The sequence below is a fragment of the Micromys minutus genome (genome assembly GCF_963924665.1).
Source record: "Micromys minutus genome assembly, chromosome: 8".
In the NCBI taxonomy this organism is placed as follows: Eukaryota; Metazoa; Chordata; class Mammalia; order Rodentia; family Muridae; genus Micromys; species Micromys minutus.
The window spans coordinates 18,122,696-18,143,577 of record NC_137977.1 but is presented as its reverse complement, the minus strand read 5'-3'; the positions used below and the strand labels follow the sequence as shown (position 1 = coordinate 18,143,577).

General features: G+C 40.0%; 1 protein-coding gene across 2 annotated transcripts in view; it reads right to left on the bottom strand.

Moving 5' to 3' along the window:
• PIK3C3 (phosphatidylinositol 3-kinase catalytic subunit type 3) overlaps positions 1-9,579 on the bottom strand; it is a 68,476-nt gene extending 58,897 nt beyond the window's left edge. For both annotated transcript variants that reach the window (XM_080919697.1, XM_080919698.1), the window contains exons 1-4: positions 9,436-9,579; positions 8,206-8,394; positions 6,274-6,417; positions 1,570-1,699 (exon numbers count right to left, since the gene is read on the bottom strand). In XM_080919697.1, the coding sequence (XP_080775823.1) occupies positions 1,570-1,699; positions 6,274-6,417; positions 8,206-8,394; positions 9,436-9,503 (531 nt within the window). In that variant the 5' untranslated portion in view covers positions 9,504-9,579. The remainder of the gene's footprint in view (positions 1-1,569; positions 1,700-6,273; positions 6,418-8,205; positions 8,395-9,435) is intronic.
• Between the last annotated feature and the right edge of the window lie 11,303 nt (positions 9,580-20,882).

Here is a 20,882-nt window from a genome sequence, read left to right as displayed (position 1 = left end):
CAATATAAATCAAAAACAGAGCACAGTGGTCACATCCAAAGCCCCGGGAGAGTGTGCAACCTATCGTAAAATTCTCACACTGCCGTAAGCTGAAAAACAGAGTTGAAAGGGACAGTGTAGACGCTGCCCATCATTACCAAGAGGCTGGTCCAGACTGAAAGTTAACACAGGATCTTTAAGTCTGGTCTCTTACTATGTGCACATATCAGTTGAAGCAGAAATAAGTACTGGTTGAAAATGTTTAGAGATGGAAAAAAAGGACAGCAAACAAGATGCAGGAACTAGAATATTTTAATACATACATTTCCTTCTGTACCTTATCAAAACTCTAGGAAATCCAAATTATAAAAAAACAAGACCCAAGAGCAGTGGTTGAGAGCACTGGCTGCTCTTCCAGAGTCCTGAGTTCAATTCCCAGCAACCACAGGATGACTCACTGGGATCCGAAGCCCTCTTCTGGAGTGTCTGAAGACAGCTACAGTGTACTCACACACATTAAAAACAAACAACAAAAACGGAGACCCATGGAAGCTGAGCACTGCTAAGTGTCACTTCCCCTTCTCCCAGCCATCATTCCTCACAGGGAAACAGGGCAGGATTATAAAACAGTCTAAATCATTAAAGAGATGTGTTCCTCTAAAAGCTCTCTGAAAGAACTGTTTTTAAAGACGTAAACTTGGGAAGCAGGCTTTCAGATGTTACTTATTCAGGTCACAGTCAGAATTTATCTTCCATAGCTAAGTAACAAATCAGAGCAAAAGCATTAAGTCCTGCTTGGAGGTGACACTCGCTGTTTAATAATTACCCAACACCATCTTTTCATGGGCTATTTAGGTCGCTGGTCTTCATTTCACATTATCCTTAGGCAGCCAGACTGAAACTGTTCTATGACCCTTAAAACTGAATCTTTCAAATTTTAGTAGACCACAGACTATAGCATAGATGAGATGATTCTAACAAAACATCTATTCATTGTTTAAGTCATAGAAAGTAGCTAAATCAAAGTGCACTGTTAATGGACTCTTAAAGAGACGGCAGGCATAAAAGAAGCCTGTGAACTGTCCTATATAAGGAAGAAGTCAGAACACAAGCCAGACCTAGAAATAGGCAGCTGAAATGCATCTTAGGTTTTATTCATTTGGTAGGAGAGACAGTAAGCTCAAAAGAGTGCAACAGACAATATATCCATTCGGGTCCTATGCCACCCTTTTCCCTTAAAAGAGCAATATACAAAATAGAAATCATATGAAAATACCAGAGGCCCACACTTCCAAATCTGATACAAGTCTAGACAAAAGACTATACTGAGTGTGAACCCATGCGTGCAGAAGTACACAGACTGAAAGTGGCCCAGCAGCTGTCAGGCCGAAGAGTGACTACTGAGTCATACAGCAAGGATGATTATAAAGGATGGTCATACACCTTTCAAGAGTGAAGGCACGTGAGTGATGTCTCAAAACTGCTTGTAAAGGTGAATTTACATAAACAAGACAACCAGTAAGATTCCCAACATCAAGTACCCTGGATCGGCTCAGCTCGGAGCGCTGCTGGTCTTTGAAGCCTGTGTACCTTGGCGAGGCGGCTCATCTGATCTTCTGAGAGCGTGCTGCTGGTTCTGCCGGGAGTTCTTGTGGGTTCAGAGCCATCTGCCTCCACATTAGGCCAGACTTTCAAGTCGTGCATTCCTTGGCGAAACATGCTACAAGAAAAAAGTTCAGAGTGGACGTGAACTACAGCAGCTCATCAAAGGAATCTGTGTCACACACGCTTACCAGGCTCTGAGACCCCTGTGATTTGTGTGACACTTGGCTAAGCTGCTAAAACCACAAACTCCTACTACTGCATACCAGGATCCTTTATAGGAGGCCATTGATGACACTGAAAAAAGGCTACTCTTTTCTCCCTTAGGGAAAGGGACACATCTGCAGAAATGATCTAGAACCCAATGTACATGTGACCACCGTTGAGGGAACTCGGTGCAGGGCAGACTTAAAAGTATGTACCTCTTTCTACGGTTCCAGTGGCAAACCAAGGGAAAATTCAGACCATAAGTGGGCTGTTCCTGACTGCAAGGCAGCTAGACTTGGGCAAGTCTCATCCCAGAACAGATGACTTCCTCCCAGTCACAGCGGTAAGAGACCCACTTTAGTTAGCTTGGCAGCCTACAGAAGCTAGCACCTCCTGATAAAATGAGGCCACACACAACCAAGGCAGAAATGTACATACATATCTGAAAAGTGCGGGCGGGCCCAGTGACGCTCCTACACCCTCCTTCTCAGAAGAGTGCCAAGTCTACAAGGTCAACCAAATGGGAGCCCTGTGAGTTTTCACCACTGTTCTGATAAAATAGTGTCTGCTATTTGGAGGACAGCATTCAACAACCACATGGGCAGACTTTTTAAGAACAGCAGACACTGCATGTCTAGCCAACAGGGTAACACTACAGTTGTAGGATGGAAATGAAAACTGTTGGTTACGTTATTTCTCTGTAAGCCTGTCTGGGTCTGGGTAGCACAGCATGTGTGTCTGTGCCCTGAATGAATAATGTAACTCCTTAGTATGTATCAGTTTTCTCATTACTAAAAATGTTACATTTTCTTAAAGGTTAACAAAACCACAAAAATACAAAGGTCTTGTAAGATTTTTTTTTCTTTTAAAATCAAACAGATCAGAACACAGAGGCAGGAGAATCACAAATTCTAGACTAACACAGGTAATCTAATGAGACCTTGTCTCAAATAAAACAAAGCAAACGTAGACCAACCTTAGAGCAGTCTCTAAGGACTGGGTACAGGGAGGTAAGGAACACAGTACTACAAGTGAGTGTCCTCACACACCTTCAGCCAGCACATGGCATCCCTTCCTTCTGTCTACCTCTTCACTCCTCAGTGAATACTCTGGCTGAAATAACTAAAAACAAAAAGCCAGAGATGGCAGGAAGGCAGCTTACTAAATGATTTACGCACCTTGGGATACATCTAGACAAGTTTGGAGCGGGTGGATGGGAGAGGTGTGCAGAGTGCTGGTGATGACCGAGCGATCACATCCCTTTCTCTGGACACTAGAGGAAACTTGCCAAAAATTACACAGGCCCCAGGTGGTGAGGCAGACAATGTGCAGAACCTTGCGCCCACTTGGGAAATTAAGCCAAACAGGTGACACCGAAGAACAGCGCAGCGGGCCCTCCGTCAGCTCCACCAGAGCCCAACAGCAGTTGCCACTGCAGCTCCGGCTGGCAGGGTCATGCCACCGTAGCAGCCACGGCCACCACTTCAGAATCCACACACACCTGCACATCTTATGCCATTTGCCTAGTGTTCTAACAATTCGAGTAACGACCAATCAGCTCTTAAGCTACTTAGAAATCTCAGAAGCCAGATGTTCAAGTTAAAGACAGTTTGCCACTGCAGAACTATTGTACAAAACCCGTCTCTGAATTATTCATTACAACTCTAAGAAGTTCTCCTCATATTGACTCACATTTACGAAACAGACGTTGACAAAAAGCACGACGTGGCAGTCACTGTACCATCTGCCAGTGTTAGAAGCTTTGAGGGTGACTTTCACAGGCTACTCTAGTAAGTGCATACCAGGACCCTTCATGAGAGGCCATTGATGACACTGTATTGATAAACATCCAAGAAAAATATGGCCCCAGCAGTGTTTCCCAAAAATCCCAGAACTGTGGTGGCACAGGACATGGATAAATGGTATGAACAGAGTTTTCCAAGACTTAAGCATCTTAGTTCATTTCAAGCAAACACACTGAACTCCTAATTATTACTATTAATTCTTGGAGATCTTTATGATTTGTCTTTCAGGCACACTTTCCACTTCCTCTGTATAGGGAGCAAAGAATACTTCACTCAATGAACTACACAAAGAGTTACAGACCTGCTCTGCCTGGGTGCAGTGAGTCTGTCTGACCCTCCCCTCCATAAACCCTCCCCTAAGCCCTGGATCTAGTCCAGGTCAAACATCCCATGTCCCTATATTTTCTAGCCATCTGTCAGAACCCATCTAACCTGCCCACAACCTCCAGGGTGCACAAGTTAGGCTGCTGCACCCAGCAGAAACCATGGGGAGGCCGCCGGCTGGCCTGCTCCTCTTGAGGTACTCAGCCTACTTTCTGATACAGCTCAGGCTTGCCCGCCCTGGGCTGGCACCATCTCCAATGAGCCAGCACAGGTACTATTGTAAATAAAATACTCATTAGGCTTATTAAATGCATTTAGATAAGCAGCATAAACTATGAGGTAGATATGATTTCATTTTCCAGGAGAAAACACAGAGACTATTCACTAACTTATCCTAGGAGACCAGATACTGAAAAAAGAGCACCTGATCCAGGTAACTATCTCTACCCTCCTTCCCTCCCACTCTATGATCCAGGTAACTATCTCTACCCTCCTTCCCTCCCACTCTATGATCCAGGTAACTATCTCTACCCTCCTTCCCTCCCACTCTATGATCCAGGTAACTATCTCTACCCTCCTTCCCTCCCACTCTATGATCCAGGTAACTACCTCTACCCTCCTTCCCTCCCACTCTATGATCCAGGTAACTACCTCTACCCTCCTTCCCTCCCACTCTATGATCCAGGTAACTACCTCTACCCTCCTTCCCTCCCACTCTATGATCCAGGTAACTACCTCTACCCTCCTTCCCTCCCACTCTATGATCCAGGTAACTACCTCTACCCTCCTTCCCTCCCACTCTATGATCCAGGTAACTACCTCTACCCTCCTTCCCTCCCACTCTATGATCCAGGTAACTACCTCTACCCTCCTTCCCTCCCACTCTATGATCCAGGTAACTATCTCTACCCTCTTTCCTTCCCACTCTATGATCCAGGTAACTATCTCTACCCTCCTTCCCTCCCACTCTATGATCCAGGTAACTATCTCTACCCTCTTTCCTTCCCACTCTATGATCCAGGTAACTATCTCTACCCTCCCTCCCTCTCACTCCATGATCCAGATGACTCTCTACTCTCCCTCCCTCACACTCTATGACTTTACTATGTTGCTTTTCTTAGGTTCAGGACATATTGACAGAATTCTTTTTAAATTATCAGAGAAAACAGCTCAAGTAAAGGAACTGAGATACATGTATAAAAGACAAGCTTTTGTTGCTAAAGCTGATACATAATGAATCACTCTGTCCATAAAGTTTGTGTGTGTTTATGCATATATACATGTATGTACATATGTATACATACATATATGTAGGTATGTATGTATAAAAGAACCAACCAAAAAAATAAGAAACATAGTATTTTGAAAGTAACTGTTTAACACAGTACACAAATAGTCAATTTCCTTCATGTACAAACACTCCTCACACATCCCTAAGAAATGAACAATTAGAGAGAAGGTACTTTTAGCTGGGCATGGTGGCACATGCCTTTAATCCTGGAATTCAGGAGACAGAGGCAGGTTTTTATGATTTACATAGTAAGCTCTAGGCCAGCCAGGACTACATAGTCAGATCCCGTTCTAGCAACACCAAAAGGGGCCCGTCTTGTGTTAAAACTATATTTCAAAAGAAAATGGGCAAAAGATACCCTTGAAGCCATTTACAAACAATAGTAAAGAAACCTATTAAAATGATAACTCTCATTTACATTTAAAGAAGTATAAATTAACCTGTTTAAACTTTAAGGCGGACAAGTACTAAGGTATCTGTGACAGTCAGACAGCTAGAGTCATTACCACATTCCACTGAAAGGCACTACAGCATTCAGTTTCCAGATCTGCACCCTAGGTTCTCACCCCTAAAACATCCATTTTTCCAAAAGAAATGACATTAGCATTCACTTATCAGTAGAATAATACAAAGTGTGTTTCTTATCATTTAGCTGCTGCGATGGTTAACTCTGATCAAATTTGCAGGATGTAGAACCTCATAAGAGACAAACCTTGGAACATGGGTTGAGGCAGGCAGGGTCTAAGACTGGGTTAGCTCTGGAGACCCACCCTAATGTAGGCAGCGATGTTCTCCAAGTTGACATCCCCAATGACAGGAAGAGAAGGAAAGCAGACTGCTGATCTTTGATTCTGACTGCAGCTGTCATGGGCCCAGCTACCTCACTGCAGTTATGCCCTCCCCACCCATGAGAAACTGAACCCTTAAACCTATGATCCCATTGCCATTGTGAGCAATGAAAAAAGTAGCTATTGCAGCATGTGAAAAACACATTACATAAACAATCAAAGTTCTCTGGGGAAGAAAAGAGGCAGCCCTCTGAGCACTAGCAGGCAGAATGCTTACCCATATTTGCCAAAGAGTGACACGGTTGTTCCTCCCACTGGTACAGCTCTTCCCGGTCCATACACATCCCATATAGTCAAGGCCACCTGGGCGTTCCTGGGCAGGTCAGGGTACTTCACAGGGAGTTTCAGCCACTCATTCCAACTATAACAAAATCAACAGAATACATACATATCTCTCTTTCAAATTAACCTATAAAAGACGGTTCAGACAGATGAGAAGGCCCTAAAATGATGAGATTTATATGCTAAAAATTAATCAGTGTCTGACTATGTAAACTAGGCCGGCCTTAAATTTACAGAGATCCATCCACCACTGCCTCCTAAGTGCTGAGATTAAAGGCATCCATCACTAACACCTGGCCATATTATTTTTCTATATATCTGTACAGCTGAGAATTTCCAGAATAAATATATATGTGTATGTGTGTGTGTGTGTGTGTGTGTGTGTGTATGTGTGTGTGTGGTGTAGAAATATAAATACTTATACATATTTGACAGTAAAAAGAAACTACAGAAATTAGACCACTGAAAAACAAATTTGGATGTATTAGACCAGTACAGTTCAAGCTGAATTAGGGTTCCCTCTCTCTGAAGAGCCTTCCCAGATGAACTATGCTATGTCAATATGTAAGAAGATCCTTCCCAAATGAACTATGCTATACCAATATGTAAACAGGCTGGAGGATGAAGGACAGTGTGAGTGTGCGCATGGCCACACTTTGTCTTCCACACTGAGCAAATATCATTCCTTATGGGCACACAGGTGGAGCAGGAGTGACAACTCAGCAGAATACTTGTAGATCTTGCAGATGAGCTGGGTTCATTTCCCAGTACCTATAGATTGTCCTGAAGCTGTTCCTATTTTAATGTTAATTACACTTCCCCAAAAAGGGCTATCTAGTCACATGCACATGACTAGATAGCATTTGTACCCACCCATTTTTATTTGTTAAATAAAGGAAAGAGCCAGTAAGGGGAGGCAGGGGGAAAGCGAGGTGGAGAGAGGGAACCTGAGAAGGGGTCAGAGGAGATTGGAGACCGAGACAGAATATGGACCATCGAAACGGCAAGCTTTACGGGGTCTGAGCTGGGGAATAGAGAGAGTAGTGGGATTCTGCCCAATCTAGGCGCTCTAATTGTATTCCTAATTACTGACTAGTGTTTTCATTTAATAATGGGTTTGTTTGGACTGAAAAATTATTGCAACAAGTACCCACGGGATAATTCACATCTGTACTGTGTGCAAATACATATCTGCAGGTAAAATACTTACACAGATCTAAAAATAAAAAATAGCACACACCTAAGCATCTGTCAGCCTACATGACTGGGAACTAAAACTGACTGAGCATTAGAAATGCCCCATAAAATCTATCAGATAAGAAGTATCAGGACATTAGATCAAAGATACATAATACAGAATAACATGTTATCTTACACCAACTCTACACCCGAACGATGTGTTGCTAATATGTCATGCAAATACAGAAACTATGAACCTAAAAGTAAAGTTTCATTTGAAAAATAAAATGATCTGAATATGTAAGATTGACTTCTAAAGATCCAAACAGCAAGTTGGCCATTTCAAACTATGACAGACAGACATACAGTCAGAGTCCAGCCATGGTTCTTCTTTGGTTTATGTTGCAAATGAGTAAAATATTTACTTTTCAAACTGTCAACACACTAAATACAAACAAGAAGTCACTAGTACATCCATACAACTATGTGTACATGTATAATATGTACTTTCAACAGTCTACCTAATATTTATAGTAATCACTGAAAACTGTCTCTACTCAAAACATTAGGAAGGCACTGGAAAGACATTCTAGAACCTTTCATATGGTTAAAAATAACAAAAACAAAACAAAACAAAACAGAACAAGAAAACCAGCAACAACAAGCCCTGTGCCCTGAAACAACTTACTTCCATCTTGTACTAAATGCTTTGTAGGATGTTCTGACTGGTAAGGCCAGTGGCTTCCCTTCAGCAAAAACTTGACAGGTCACATAGAGATCAGAGCATGTCTCTTGGTACAGCCCGGAAAACTTTAGCATGGGATCTTCTAGGACGGCTTTGTAGCTCTTTTGTTCTCTCTTCCCTTCCAAGCTCCCTCTGAAAGCACAAACACAATATTTATTTTGACATACACACGAATCTATAAAGAGCTAATAAGCTGATTCTCGGCTAAAGTGGCCATAAACTGCCTGGTAACGCCTTCACTTGATAGGATAAGAAACTCTGAAAATCCTAAACTTATTTTATCTTCATTAAAAACTTCCCTTCTTTGGGCTTCTTCATTTTAAACCCTGTCACCCCCTCGATCCGGGCCTTAAGATTAACTCTACCGATTCTAGCACTCAGGAGGCAGAGGTAGATCTGAGTTCCAGTCCAGCCTTGTCTACAAAGAGAATTCCAGGACAGCCAGGCTTTCAGAGAGAAACCCTTCTCTAAATAAATTAATAAATAAGTAAATAAAGCTTATCATCCAGTCTTTATGCTACCGGACACCTTTAATTCTAGAACTCAGGAGGCAGAGACAGCCAGATCTACTCAGTGAGTTCTACCCCAGCCAGAGACACACTGTAAGACCCTGTCTTTAAAAACAAAACAAAACAAATGTTCCTACGGTTCTGAAGTTAGCATCTCTGGGAACTCTTCTTTCCCACCGGAGTTCTCATTTCAAGATGCTATGCTCTTGATCTCTATTTTAAACGTGCTGCCCCAAGGTTTTACCAAAAGCCTCTTTCCTCCCATTGTCTTGAACCCTCTGTAACTGACACGGTCTCCTACTCCCTCCCAACATCTCTGCCTTTAAAATGTCAAATTGTCCAAAACTTCGTCTGGTGTATAATTAAAGCGGCACCCAAGTGCTCAGTCATCCCGCCTTCACGATTTCTGAACTCCCTCCCACATTCCAGCCCTGCTCTACAGGAAAGACCTTCATTTTCTTCCTCTCTCTTATGCGGGAAAATCTGTTGCCTAAGGCGTTCCTGAGTAAAATTAGATCGCAATATTCCCCCAAAAAGTGGAAAATGCAAACTGCTCCATACTCCTCGCGGGGCTTCAGTGTGGGTGACCCTGCCGACTCCCTTCAAGGACCAGCCCCTGTCCGAGACAATCCCCTGGCCCTCGCCGCCCTCGCTCCCCGCTCACATCTTCAGCTGCACGTTGATGTCCAGGTCACAGCTGTAGATGTAGTGGAACTTCTCCGCCTCCCCCATGGTCAGCTCGGACACCAGACGCCACAGAGACAGCCCGGGAAGGGAAGACCCCAGGAAGAATCCGCCACTGCCTCAAAACATGAAAACTTCCTGTTCCGCCCCTCCTCCCGAAACTGAGCAATCCCCGCCCTTAACGAAAGCAAATGCGACGGAACAACCCTGCATCCGGCTGTACGCATGTGCAAATGGAGCTAGCCATCTTGCTTAAGGGCAAATGAGGAGCCAGGAAGCCTGCGCTTCTGTGGTTACATTCCAGTCTTCCTGCCTTGACAAAACTTTTTTTTCCTTCTTCTTTTTCTTTGATTGAAACAGGGAAAATTTGGCTGAAAACTAATGTGATAGTGTTCACATGGTGCAAGCCAAATAAAGAAGAAGCACAAATCTATTTTGTCCAATTTAGATTCTAGTTTTCATTAAAAAGGAGATTTGATTATTAATTGGATGTTTCCAGCAGATGTTCTTTATGTGTCACGAACAGGATAAACAAAACAAAATAAACAAACAACAATAAAAAAAAAAAAGAAGAAGAAGAAGAAGAACCAGACAAAGACTGAGAAAGACCTGAGTTCCATTTTGGCACTACCAATATTTCTGCTTCAATGGTTTGTATTGGGTAAATTTTGATCTAATATATTCGGCATAATCTATTTGGTTCGGCACAAAATTCTACAGCTATTGCTTAGAAACTGCCAATAATAACTGGAGCTCAGTTTTTTTTTTTTTTAATCTTCTGAGTGCCTGCAACTTATTCTTATAACATTTAACATACTCTAACAATTAGATCTCTGTTTACAATTATACTTTAAAATTCTCTGAAAGCAATTACAGTTCATCATGTTGTCCCCTCAGAGTCTAAAATACTACAGACTTTAATAATTCCACTTTATCTGGCATCAATGGGAGGAGAGGCCCTTAGTCCTGTCAAGGCTCGATGCCCCAGTGTAGGGGAATGTCAGGGTGGGGAGGCAGGAGGAAGTGGGTAGGAGGAAGCTGGGGGAGCACCCTCATAGTATTAGGGGAAGGTGGGATGGGATGAGGGATTCCGGAGTTACTATAAAATAAACAAGAAAAAGCACCCGAATAATTCCAATGTATTATTGGAGGTTATATCAAAATTCTCCCTCTTCTAGATATTTCTCAATTTTGCGTGTGCGTGCGTGCACACACATACACACACACACACACACACACACACACAGAAAAGCATGCAAACATGTTATGTCATTATGTCAGAAAGAGTGAGTGCTGGTGTAGGCTCACAAAGTACAGATAAGAAAATTACCCTTCAGGAAGCTGGTTTTCTCTTTCTACCTGTGATTTCTGGGAATCAGAACTCAGGTTGTGAGACTGCTTAGGAAATTCCTTTACCTACGAAACCATCTTGCTGGCCCTATGTAAGTATTTCTAAGTGCTATATTTTAAAACAAAAATGCCCAAGTAATCACAAATCCACATTATTTAGAATTTTGGGTGATAAGATTAAAATACAAACAAAACAAAACAAAACCAGTTTTAGACGAATGGGAAGATTTAAACAAATAGAACAAATTTGACTTTTGTCTAGATATAACTACCACCAAATATTCATGACTTACAAGATACATGCTTTCCGCAATAAAACGGGAAATTTGTAAACACCAGAGCTGTGCAAGAGTAAACCAGAGATTATAAAGCTGGTGTTGAATCAGATTGTTTAAACATTAGTGATTATGTTTTATTTTTTGAAAAATGTGTGTATGTGTCTATGTGAGTATTTGTCATGAGGATGCAGTTGCCTATGGAAGCTAGAAGAGGATGCCATATTCCTTAAACTGGAGTCACAGAACATTGTGAGCTGCCCCATGTGGATCTCGGAGCTGAACTCAGGTCTTCTGGTAGATCAACAAATGCTTTTCATCACTAAGTCCTCAATCTAACACTATGGAATCTGGCATGTGAAAATAATTAAATTGTCTGGATCTAGAGATTAAATTCCTCTTGGAATAATGGCATTTAACTTATAAATTATAACATATCACACACATATGCATCACCAAATAAATAAAATTAAATGTAAAAAGTTCCAGTCAGGATTTTAGTAAATTACAATTTATTTGTTGGAACTCTATGGCCTGCAGCATGTACGGCATCTGATACTGACGTTCCTACTGAACCAGCTCTTTAAAATTTAGCAAGTTTACATAGTATTACAAAGGGCAACTTCCTCTTTTCTATCCTCTCTTTTTTATTTAGGTTAATATAAAATATTGGTAGTGTAATTATTATGGTATTATTTGGCTTTAATTCGTCTCCAAATTATTATTAATTTTTATTTTGTACTAACTCTATCACTTCCCTGGTAGCTTATAACAATTAAAATAATGGTAATTGAACCCTATATAATTACGAACACAACACAATACTAAATGTATTAATAATTCAAGAAAAGCAAAGCCAGTATAAAAGATTGTCTTGGTAATCCATTTATGCATGGTAAGAGTCCCATAAACTCAAGCTGATAGTGTCTCTTTTAGACTACACATAAGTCAGACTATTTGTGGATTTTAGACATCTAATTGGCAAGAAACATCCATAGGGAATATGAGAGCCTCAGGCATCTTCACTCTGAAAAGAATTATTTTTTTCTTTCCACTCATGAATATAGCACGCACTAATAATTATGCAACACAATTTGTACTGCAAGCAACCACAATTGCCTGTCTGTGGAGAAATAGCTTACAGCTGTGAAAGCTTTCTTTGTTTAATAGCCTGTCCCATTGACTATGTGATCTGGCATTTAATTTTCCTTTGGAGGTGCAGTTATTATTTTGTTTTTGTTTTCCATTTCATTTCAATTTCATGTTTAATCATTCTAATAGCAGTTTTTAATAATGGTTTAGAAATGTGCTCATTGTGATCTCTTCCTCCAATTGCTCATGACTCACAGAGATAATCAGTTTAGCCTTTTCCTATTTCCAAGAACCAATTTATTCTCTCTAGCTTATAATTTTAAAAAATGCAATTAGAGTTTTAAAGGCAACTATCTATTACTGGGCTTTCATCATGAGCAAATTATGATACTGAAAGATTAAGAGTGTCTCACGAATCTGTTTTCTCTGATTGAAAATTTTCGTGTAAGTTTTCTAATACCCTTAAGTATTTTAAAATTCAATAACTTGATAAAACATACAATAGTGCTAAGAAGTGCTAAAAGTCTTACCCTAATTTAAGATGTTGACAATTTTTCACGTGACAATATGGGAAAGCATGGGCTTAATAGATATCCATCAGTAGTTTTAGCAAAGGATCCCTTGAGGCCCAGGGGATACCATTCAAGAATACAATTTACGTTAGCTATTTTTAAAAAGGAAGGATAAAAAATGAGTTATTGTGAAAATATGAAATTATATTTAAATACAAGTTTCTTTGCAGTCATGTCATATCATGAAGAGGAAACTGTCTTCGCCATTCCACAAGAGAGGAAAGAAGACCTCTATGTGCACAACACCCTCATCAAGCTTCTCAGCTGTGAATCAGGAATAGGATGTCATTTATTTCCCTAGAAATTTGATTGCAAGACTTTGGTTGTGGAACTGGGAAGATGAAGTACTTGGTATGCATCTTGTCATGCAAGATGAGTGCTTGAGTTTGAACACCATAGCTTGTGTAAAATGCTGGACACAAAGGTTTGAGCTTATAATTCAAGTGCCTTGGAGATGGAGGCAGGAGGATCCCTAAAGCTTGGTGGTCTAGACTGATGGATGAGCTCCAAACTACTGAGAGAGCCTAGCACATATGAAATCAGGCACATTCAGTGTGGTATAGCCACAGATGACAGAGCCTGTCTTTAAAACTAAATCCATGGTGTTTCTGAGGAATATACCTTAAGTTTATGACTGGCATGCAAATGCATGCACTTAAACACTTACTTACACACACACACACACACACACTCACATACACACACACTCTCACACACACACACTCACATACTCTCTCTCTCTCTCTCTCTCTCTCTCTCTCTCTCTCTCTCTCTCACACACACACACACTAAGAGGAGGGGAGAGAGAGAGACTGAGAGACTGTGGGAGTATTGTAGACAGAACTCTTGGTGCCTCCCTTCTCTGTAATACAGGAATGATCTCTAGTACTCAGACCTCAGAAAATAGGATTGAAAACAAGCATGGAAAAGACCTTGCTGTTTTCATTGCTGCAGTAATGTTTTAATTTTTGTTGAATACAGATTTTGCTTTCCTAGGAGTGTGTGTGTGTGTGTGTGTGTGTGTGTGTGTGTGTGTGTGCGCGCAAGAATGTGTGGATAGATGTGTTTGTAGGTGGCACCTTTATGTGTACATATTTAGCTAGGGATCAATGTTGGGTGCTTTCTTGTATTGCTCTCTACTTCTTTTTCAAACTGGGTCTCTCGTTGCGGCTGGGGAGTAATTGGGATTTGCCTGCATTAGACTTGCAGACACATGATACTGTGCCAAATTTTATATGATTCTTGGGAATTTGAACTTAGATCCTGATGTATGAACAGCAAACACTTTATTCAGTAAACCGTCTCTTCAGCCTCCATTTCTGTTTTAGAGTTATGAAACTTTCACTTATTTTCTTGACTTAGTTCATTTTACTTCCTTAATTGACAAATAAGGAACATTTTCACTGACTGTTAAACTAATCATGTTCTGCAAACAATAGTATCACTAACATCCTTTTGCTATTACAATGCTCCTTAGCTTCCTTCTGATTAAAATTAGCCTTTCCATGTTGTCTTTCTGGCTCAAGCATGGCAGATTTTCTCATTTCTAATACCCTGAGCTTCCAAAGACAATGCTGGTTTTATCCACATCCCTGGATATTGTATATCTGTGATTAATGATTAACTGTTGCCTCTTTTCTTCTCTTTGAACAGAACATCCTGATGAAATACAGGCTCTGAGAAGTGCAATGTGGCCACCTGTGTCTATATCAAGTCTCCAGCAGTACAGAAGTCATGGAGAAATGTGGATGGTGGCTATAATTATAGATTCCTAGATTCCAAGTTCTTCTGACCATACAGTTTGTACAAGTTCTGCTTCACTTTCTCTATGACTTTGTGACTCTTTCTCTAGTCCTGACCTTGGCCTGTTGCTTTCTTTCCAGGCTTACCACAGGGCTACACCTCTTAATTATTACATTATCATTTCCTTAAAAAATTTGTGGCCATACATTGACTTTTAACCTACTCCTAGGTACTTTTTTATATTTTATCTTGACTAAGCCTTTCCATTTAAACAAATAAATTGTTTTATCCTTATCACCAACACATTAGAAAACTAAAATCATATTGTAGATTCATTATTATAATATTCACCGTATATCTTGATGTCTCCACTTTCATCCAGGAACCAATATTTCTTTTTCTGACTCATGCCAGTGCTTTTCTGTGGCACAGGTGACATTGTGTAAATGCTGAATTTCATCATTTTCCTTGATGCCTATGGAAGACCACACTTCTCAAACCAGACTAAAGCCATAAGACTCAGTCTGGAAGGTAAAATCTAGAGAAATGAAAGAACACAGCTTGTCATCTTAGCTATCGAATCTCAGTGTCAGTTATCATACTTTATCTCTATTTTGAATGCTAAGTGGATACAGAAGTCATGTAGAGTTGGGTAATGCTCTAAAAGTAAGCAAGTGACAGTACAGAAAAATTCTCAGTCTCTAAACAACTGCTTGGGGAAAAAACACCTGTCTGGACTGTGGTATAAATTGAAAATATATTTCATGTTGCTAAACAGTGAAGTTCAGGGCTATAATATTAGAATCTAGCTACATTAGTATATTTCCTAATTGCTTGGCTCATACTCAGTCTTTTCTTCACATCTTTATGCTATTTCATTTATTAAGGCCTCTTAAAATGTTTAGGATGTGGCAGCAAGTAAAGGCTACTCTTTATTAGAGGTTATAGAGGTACTTTTTGCACTTGACATAGCAAAAAAAGTTAACCCCCATTATTTATGCTTAGTGGAAAACCAAAGGTAATTAATCACCAAAGTGTAAAAGCTTAAGGCTGAGAAAAAGAAAAACTTTCAGCATGCCCAGAATGGATGTTGTTGGCTGGGAGAATCTGGGGCAACTCAATAAAAGATGTCGATTGAGACTGGCTGGGATATCATACCTGCTTTTCTCTGGTTGGTCCAAAATTGGAAAGCAGGAGAAGGTTGGAGCTATGAAGGATAGTAGTTACTAGGTTATACTTCAATCAGCCAGCTATAAGGCTTTGTTTGGCCTCCTGGACTGGCTGGTGCAGAATGGATCAGTCATCTGTGTGATTTCTGGCATTTTTAATTTGCTGTGTCTCTTAAGAACAAACTTCAAAATTCTCAACACAATGTGAACATGCGTTCCCACTATCTGTGCACCCATTTTTTTAAAAAGCACCTTCTTCCTTTGCTAGCAGAACTTGAATTTAATTTGCAAATAATTGTGCTCACCCTCTCTTCTCACACAGAAGGATGTCATGTAATATGACGGCCATATGGAGAACTTCAGATGTGATTTGATAATACAAGTTAAAAATTAGAGTTGGCAGAAGGGAAGAAATTGGGGGTCCCTCTGTGTTTGGTAGCAAAATGGAGTCACCAAATAATGTCACATTTGTATGCATGCAGATTTCTTATGAGGTAAATCATGATTATATTTGAAATTAAGCCACTTTATTTATATTTTGTTACTATAGGTGAGTGCTTACTAATCTTAAAAGAGCATTAAAGTATATGTTACATTCTCACACTGGCTGCCTTCTTTAGGTACTTATTTGGTTTAATGAAAATCTCCAAACTTGATTAAGACCAGATCTTTCCATTTCTGTGAGCCTTGGATCCACGTAATCCCTAGCTCCCACCAACGGCACAAAACTTCTGTCAGACTTTTTAAGCAGGTAGACAAATCAACCCACAGCTTCCTGGTGCCACACCACTTGCTCTACATTAGTAAATAGTGTCAATCAAAAAACTATTCCTTCATCTGAGTCACATAACAGTCCTGTAAACCCAGCATGAAAGAAAATGAAGCAAGAAGTCACAAGTTCAAAGCCCTTTCTTAAAAAGACAAGCAATTCCTTGGTATTTTTATCTTTCACAGCACTTCCAGGATTCTATAATAAAATTCTGGTTGATAACTTCCACCCAGTACAAAATTCTAAACTCTGATTAAAAAAAAAAAAAAACAGGTTTGTGTCATTTGTTTACAAAATTTTATAAAAGTAACGTTGTGGTCCCAAAATTCTTATGCTGATGTAAAGCACTGATAACTAGCTGAATAAACATTGGGCCATGAGGGTGGAATCTTCGTAAAAGAGATTAACACATAAATAAATAAATAAATAAATAAATAAATAAATAAATAAATAAATAAATAAATAGATAGATAGATAGATAAATAGATAAATAGATAGATAGATAAATAAATAAATAAATAAATAAATAAATAAATAAATAAATAAATAGAAGAAGCCAAAGAACCCTCTGGCACTCTTGTTATGACAGGACATGATGAGAGTCTGTAGATAGCAACCTGTAATACAATTCACTCCTGACCCTGATCCTGTGATAGATTTCCAGCATCTATAGCTGTGGTGGTTAAGCCACAAACAGTAGTGGTTTACAACTAAGATACCAGAACACCCTATTGCCTACTTCAGTTCTGACCACATGCTGAAGATAAAGAAAGCGAACACGAGATAGCCTAGGAAAAATTGCATTGATATTGTTTTATTTACTGATTTCAATAAATGATTGATGTAACTCTTTTTCAAAAGATTTCTTTTTATTTATTTGTATTGGTTCCTGAGGGTGTGAACATGCCTGCAAAGAACAGAAGAATGAATCCACATTAGTGACATGTAACTGCACATTTTTTGTTTTTGTTTAATTGCCTTCCCAGTGAGACTGAACTCAGACAAGGCAGAGGCTGTATTTTGAAGGTTTTTTTCCTCCAGCAGAATGTCTAGCTTGTGGCAGATGTCCAATAAATATCTGCTGAAAATTGTTAATAGATGCCAGGTGCAATAATAAATATGCATGCTGTTCTGGAGTAGAAAATACAAAGATAGATTAATTTTGGCTCTCTAAAATGACAATGCAGATATAGTCATATTAATAGTGTTCAGATTTCAGTGATACCTCAGAGTTTGGAAGAGTTGTGTCTAAAGAATAAGGGGGAATATAAAAATGAGTTAATTATTGAAATAAGCAACACAATGAGAAAAAGGGACATTTAGAGGATGTATGAAGAATGAAATTACCTTTTCTCAGAGCTTGTTAGAAAGTTTTGAAGGCTCTTAGGAAATGTGAGAAGACATTATACAGATGTCTTCGACAACCTCAAAAAGTACTGTGATGGCTAGACCCAGTTGTCAACTTGACTACATCTGAAATAAACTACAATCCAGAAATGGAGGGCACACCTGTGATCCAGAATTTGAGACTGGAAGACAGGCTTCTGGCCTCGATCTTGACATGGATGACACATGCAAAGTGATATAAGTCTTTAATATCAGGACACAGAGGCATTTGGGTCTCTTGAATTCAAGGCCAGTCTGGAACAGAGCGAGTTCCAAATCCTGGCATGGTGGCACACACCTTTAATCTGGGGCATACCTTTCACTGGAGGTCTACATAGAAACACTGGAAGAAGAAAGAATCACTCTTCTCTGACTGCTTCCACTTACTTGCCAGTATATCTGTTGGAACACTTCTTCAGGTTTCCATCTTATACAGAAGACCACGAGAAACACCTACCCTCCCGTGACTGAGCAACTACAGGGTTCTTGGATTTCTCATTCAGTTATCCATTGTTAGGTTAGGAACTGCAAACTGTAAATCATTCCAACAATTTCCTTTTTGTATATAGTGCCATTCCTTAAGTTCTGTGAGTCTAGAGAACCCCAAATAATATAAAAATTGAGGAGAATGTAGAGAAAGACAGAATCAAAAAACAGGGCCATCCACAGCCTCCAGGGCTGCTTGAACCATAACTACTCAGGGCCTAGAGCATCTCAGATGTATTACTTGAATTCAATCTATGGGAACTGTATTGAAGTTGCTACTCTGTAATTCCATAATTATCAGCATGACCATGGGCAACTTACTGTACTTGGTACAGGGTTAAATTCTGAAGCTGCAAATGGCAAGAAATGAAGAATCCAAATTAGTATACATGAGACAGTTTGAGCTTTGTTCATAAAAAAATGAACACCCTTGTGCTTGTGGAATAAGTCCACACCTATTAGATCATTATTCTTATTTCTATAAAAACTTCTAGTGGGTCACATCTAGTGAATCACACCTAGGGTACAGCTTTGTCTCCTTCTGAGGAAAAATACTGTTGGTTGCCATTATTTGAGGATGCTACTTCTGCAAATTTGTCTACATGTATTTGCAGCCCCACAATCAACACTTATGCAGAGTGGAAAAACATCAACCTGGACTGTACAATCTTTTAAAACCCTTTTTATTGATCCTTTTAAATTTCACATATGTACCCCAATCATAATTACCTCTCCACTTCATATCCATCCTCCACTGTACAACCCAAGTTGAAGAAATGTGCCCTTATTCTTTGGAACTCATTCATTTAGGCCTCTGTTTTCTTTGTAATCTATACTGTAATATCTGGGGGAAAAAGCCACCATGTTTTAAAATATATTGAACTGAAGTCTCTCTCTTTCTCTCTCTCTCTCTCTCTCTCTCTCTCTCTCTCTCTCTCTCTCTCTCTCTCTCTCTCTCTCCTCTCACTGTGTGTGTGTGTGTGTGTGCTCGCGCGCGCGAATGAGCATGTGCACAAGTGTGTGTACACAGTACTTCCTGTTCAGCCATTGCTGGCAATCAGAAAAAACAGAGTTTACATGGAGGGGTTATTATCAGCCCTTGTAAGAAGGACCGTGGCAGAAATGGTATAATCAATAGAGGCCAAAGCCAAACCAAAAGACAACTGGTGGAGGGCTTCCGAGGCTTTGGAAGTGTGCTTCAGAGGTGGAGTCCTCACTTAACTTGCACTAGGCCTAAGTTTGTTCCCAGTACAGGAATATGAACATTTGCTTGCCTTCTAGCCCTGGCTCCATAGACTACAGCCTGTTCCCTACAATCCCCAGCTCTACAAGCAGCCTCTTAATTTCCAGTGTATCTGAACACACTCTGAAGCAAAGAGCAAACATCCATCAAGGTGGAGATCAGAAAACAATCCTGAGTCTCTATTCCCTGCACTCTCCCAGGTTCTTGAGGTACAAAGAAGAAGAACTCCAGGGTTTTGCAAGGAACTCCTGACACTATGAACTTCCGCATGACACTGGTAGGCAGGGGTCAGTAGGCAGGTAGAAAAGGAAGATACCTTTCAAAGTACAAAAACTTGGAGCCAAAGAGTAATGCTGGTCAGATGTGCTGTGCCCTGGGACTGCTCTAAGGGAAGAAAGATTGTCTAAGGTTAGATGATGACCTTGTACAGTAACTTCTCTGTCTTTGTCTCTATGTGTTCTCTTCCTCTCTTCCTCCCTCTTCCTCCTCCTCCTCCTCCTCCTCCTCCTCCTCCTCCTCCTTCTTCTTCTCTCTCTCTCTCTCTCTCTCTCTCTCTCTCTCTCTCTCTCTCTCTCTCTCTCTCTCTCTCTCTCCCTCAATGTGGAAGACAATCTCTGAGCAGATATAACCTCTGATTGATGGGGTATTGCAAGGAAAGACAAAATAATTTTATGAAGTCATTTTGAGATTCAAATCACATAAATGGCTCTGCCAGCCTCATTCTGCATAAAATTTGGTGTCTCAGAGAGTTGTTCCATAGGTGTTAATTTTTCCACTGCTCTGCAAACCTTTCTCCAATTCTGGACTCAATCTTTTAACCCATTGAACTTGCAAACGTAGACTTCACATATAAGGAAGAATAGAAATTAAAATTACTTTTTGTTTGTTTGTTAAGCATTAAATTTATTGTATTCTTCTGGAGAAAAGGGAAATTTTAATATGGTTTTCTGCAATGGAATGCCCTGGGGTTATTTAGTTTACCATTCATCCCAGTATTTAAAAGATTAACAATTAATAATCACAGGGATTTGTAAAGTCTCACTGTCATCCACCAAGAAGCCATTACTCAAAAGATAAGCAATTTAACATCAATCACTCTCCTTTTGAGTGTCAATGTCTGCCCCTATTCTGGATATTTAGTGAATACTAGAAAGCAAAGCTCATATCCTATTCTGAAGGGCATGTGCTGGAAAAGCAAATGCGTGTGTAACAATAGCAAATAATAAAATAAAAAGTACCAACAGACACAGCAGTGTACCTTATGAATTCTAAGTGTTCCACGTAGGCACCACACAAGTGAAACTTATGACTTATGTATAATACTCACCTGAAATATGCATTT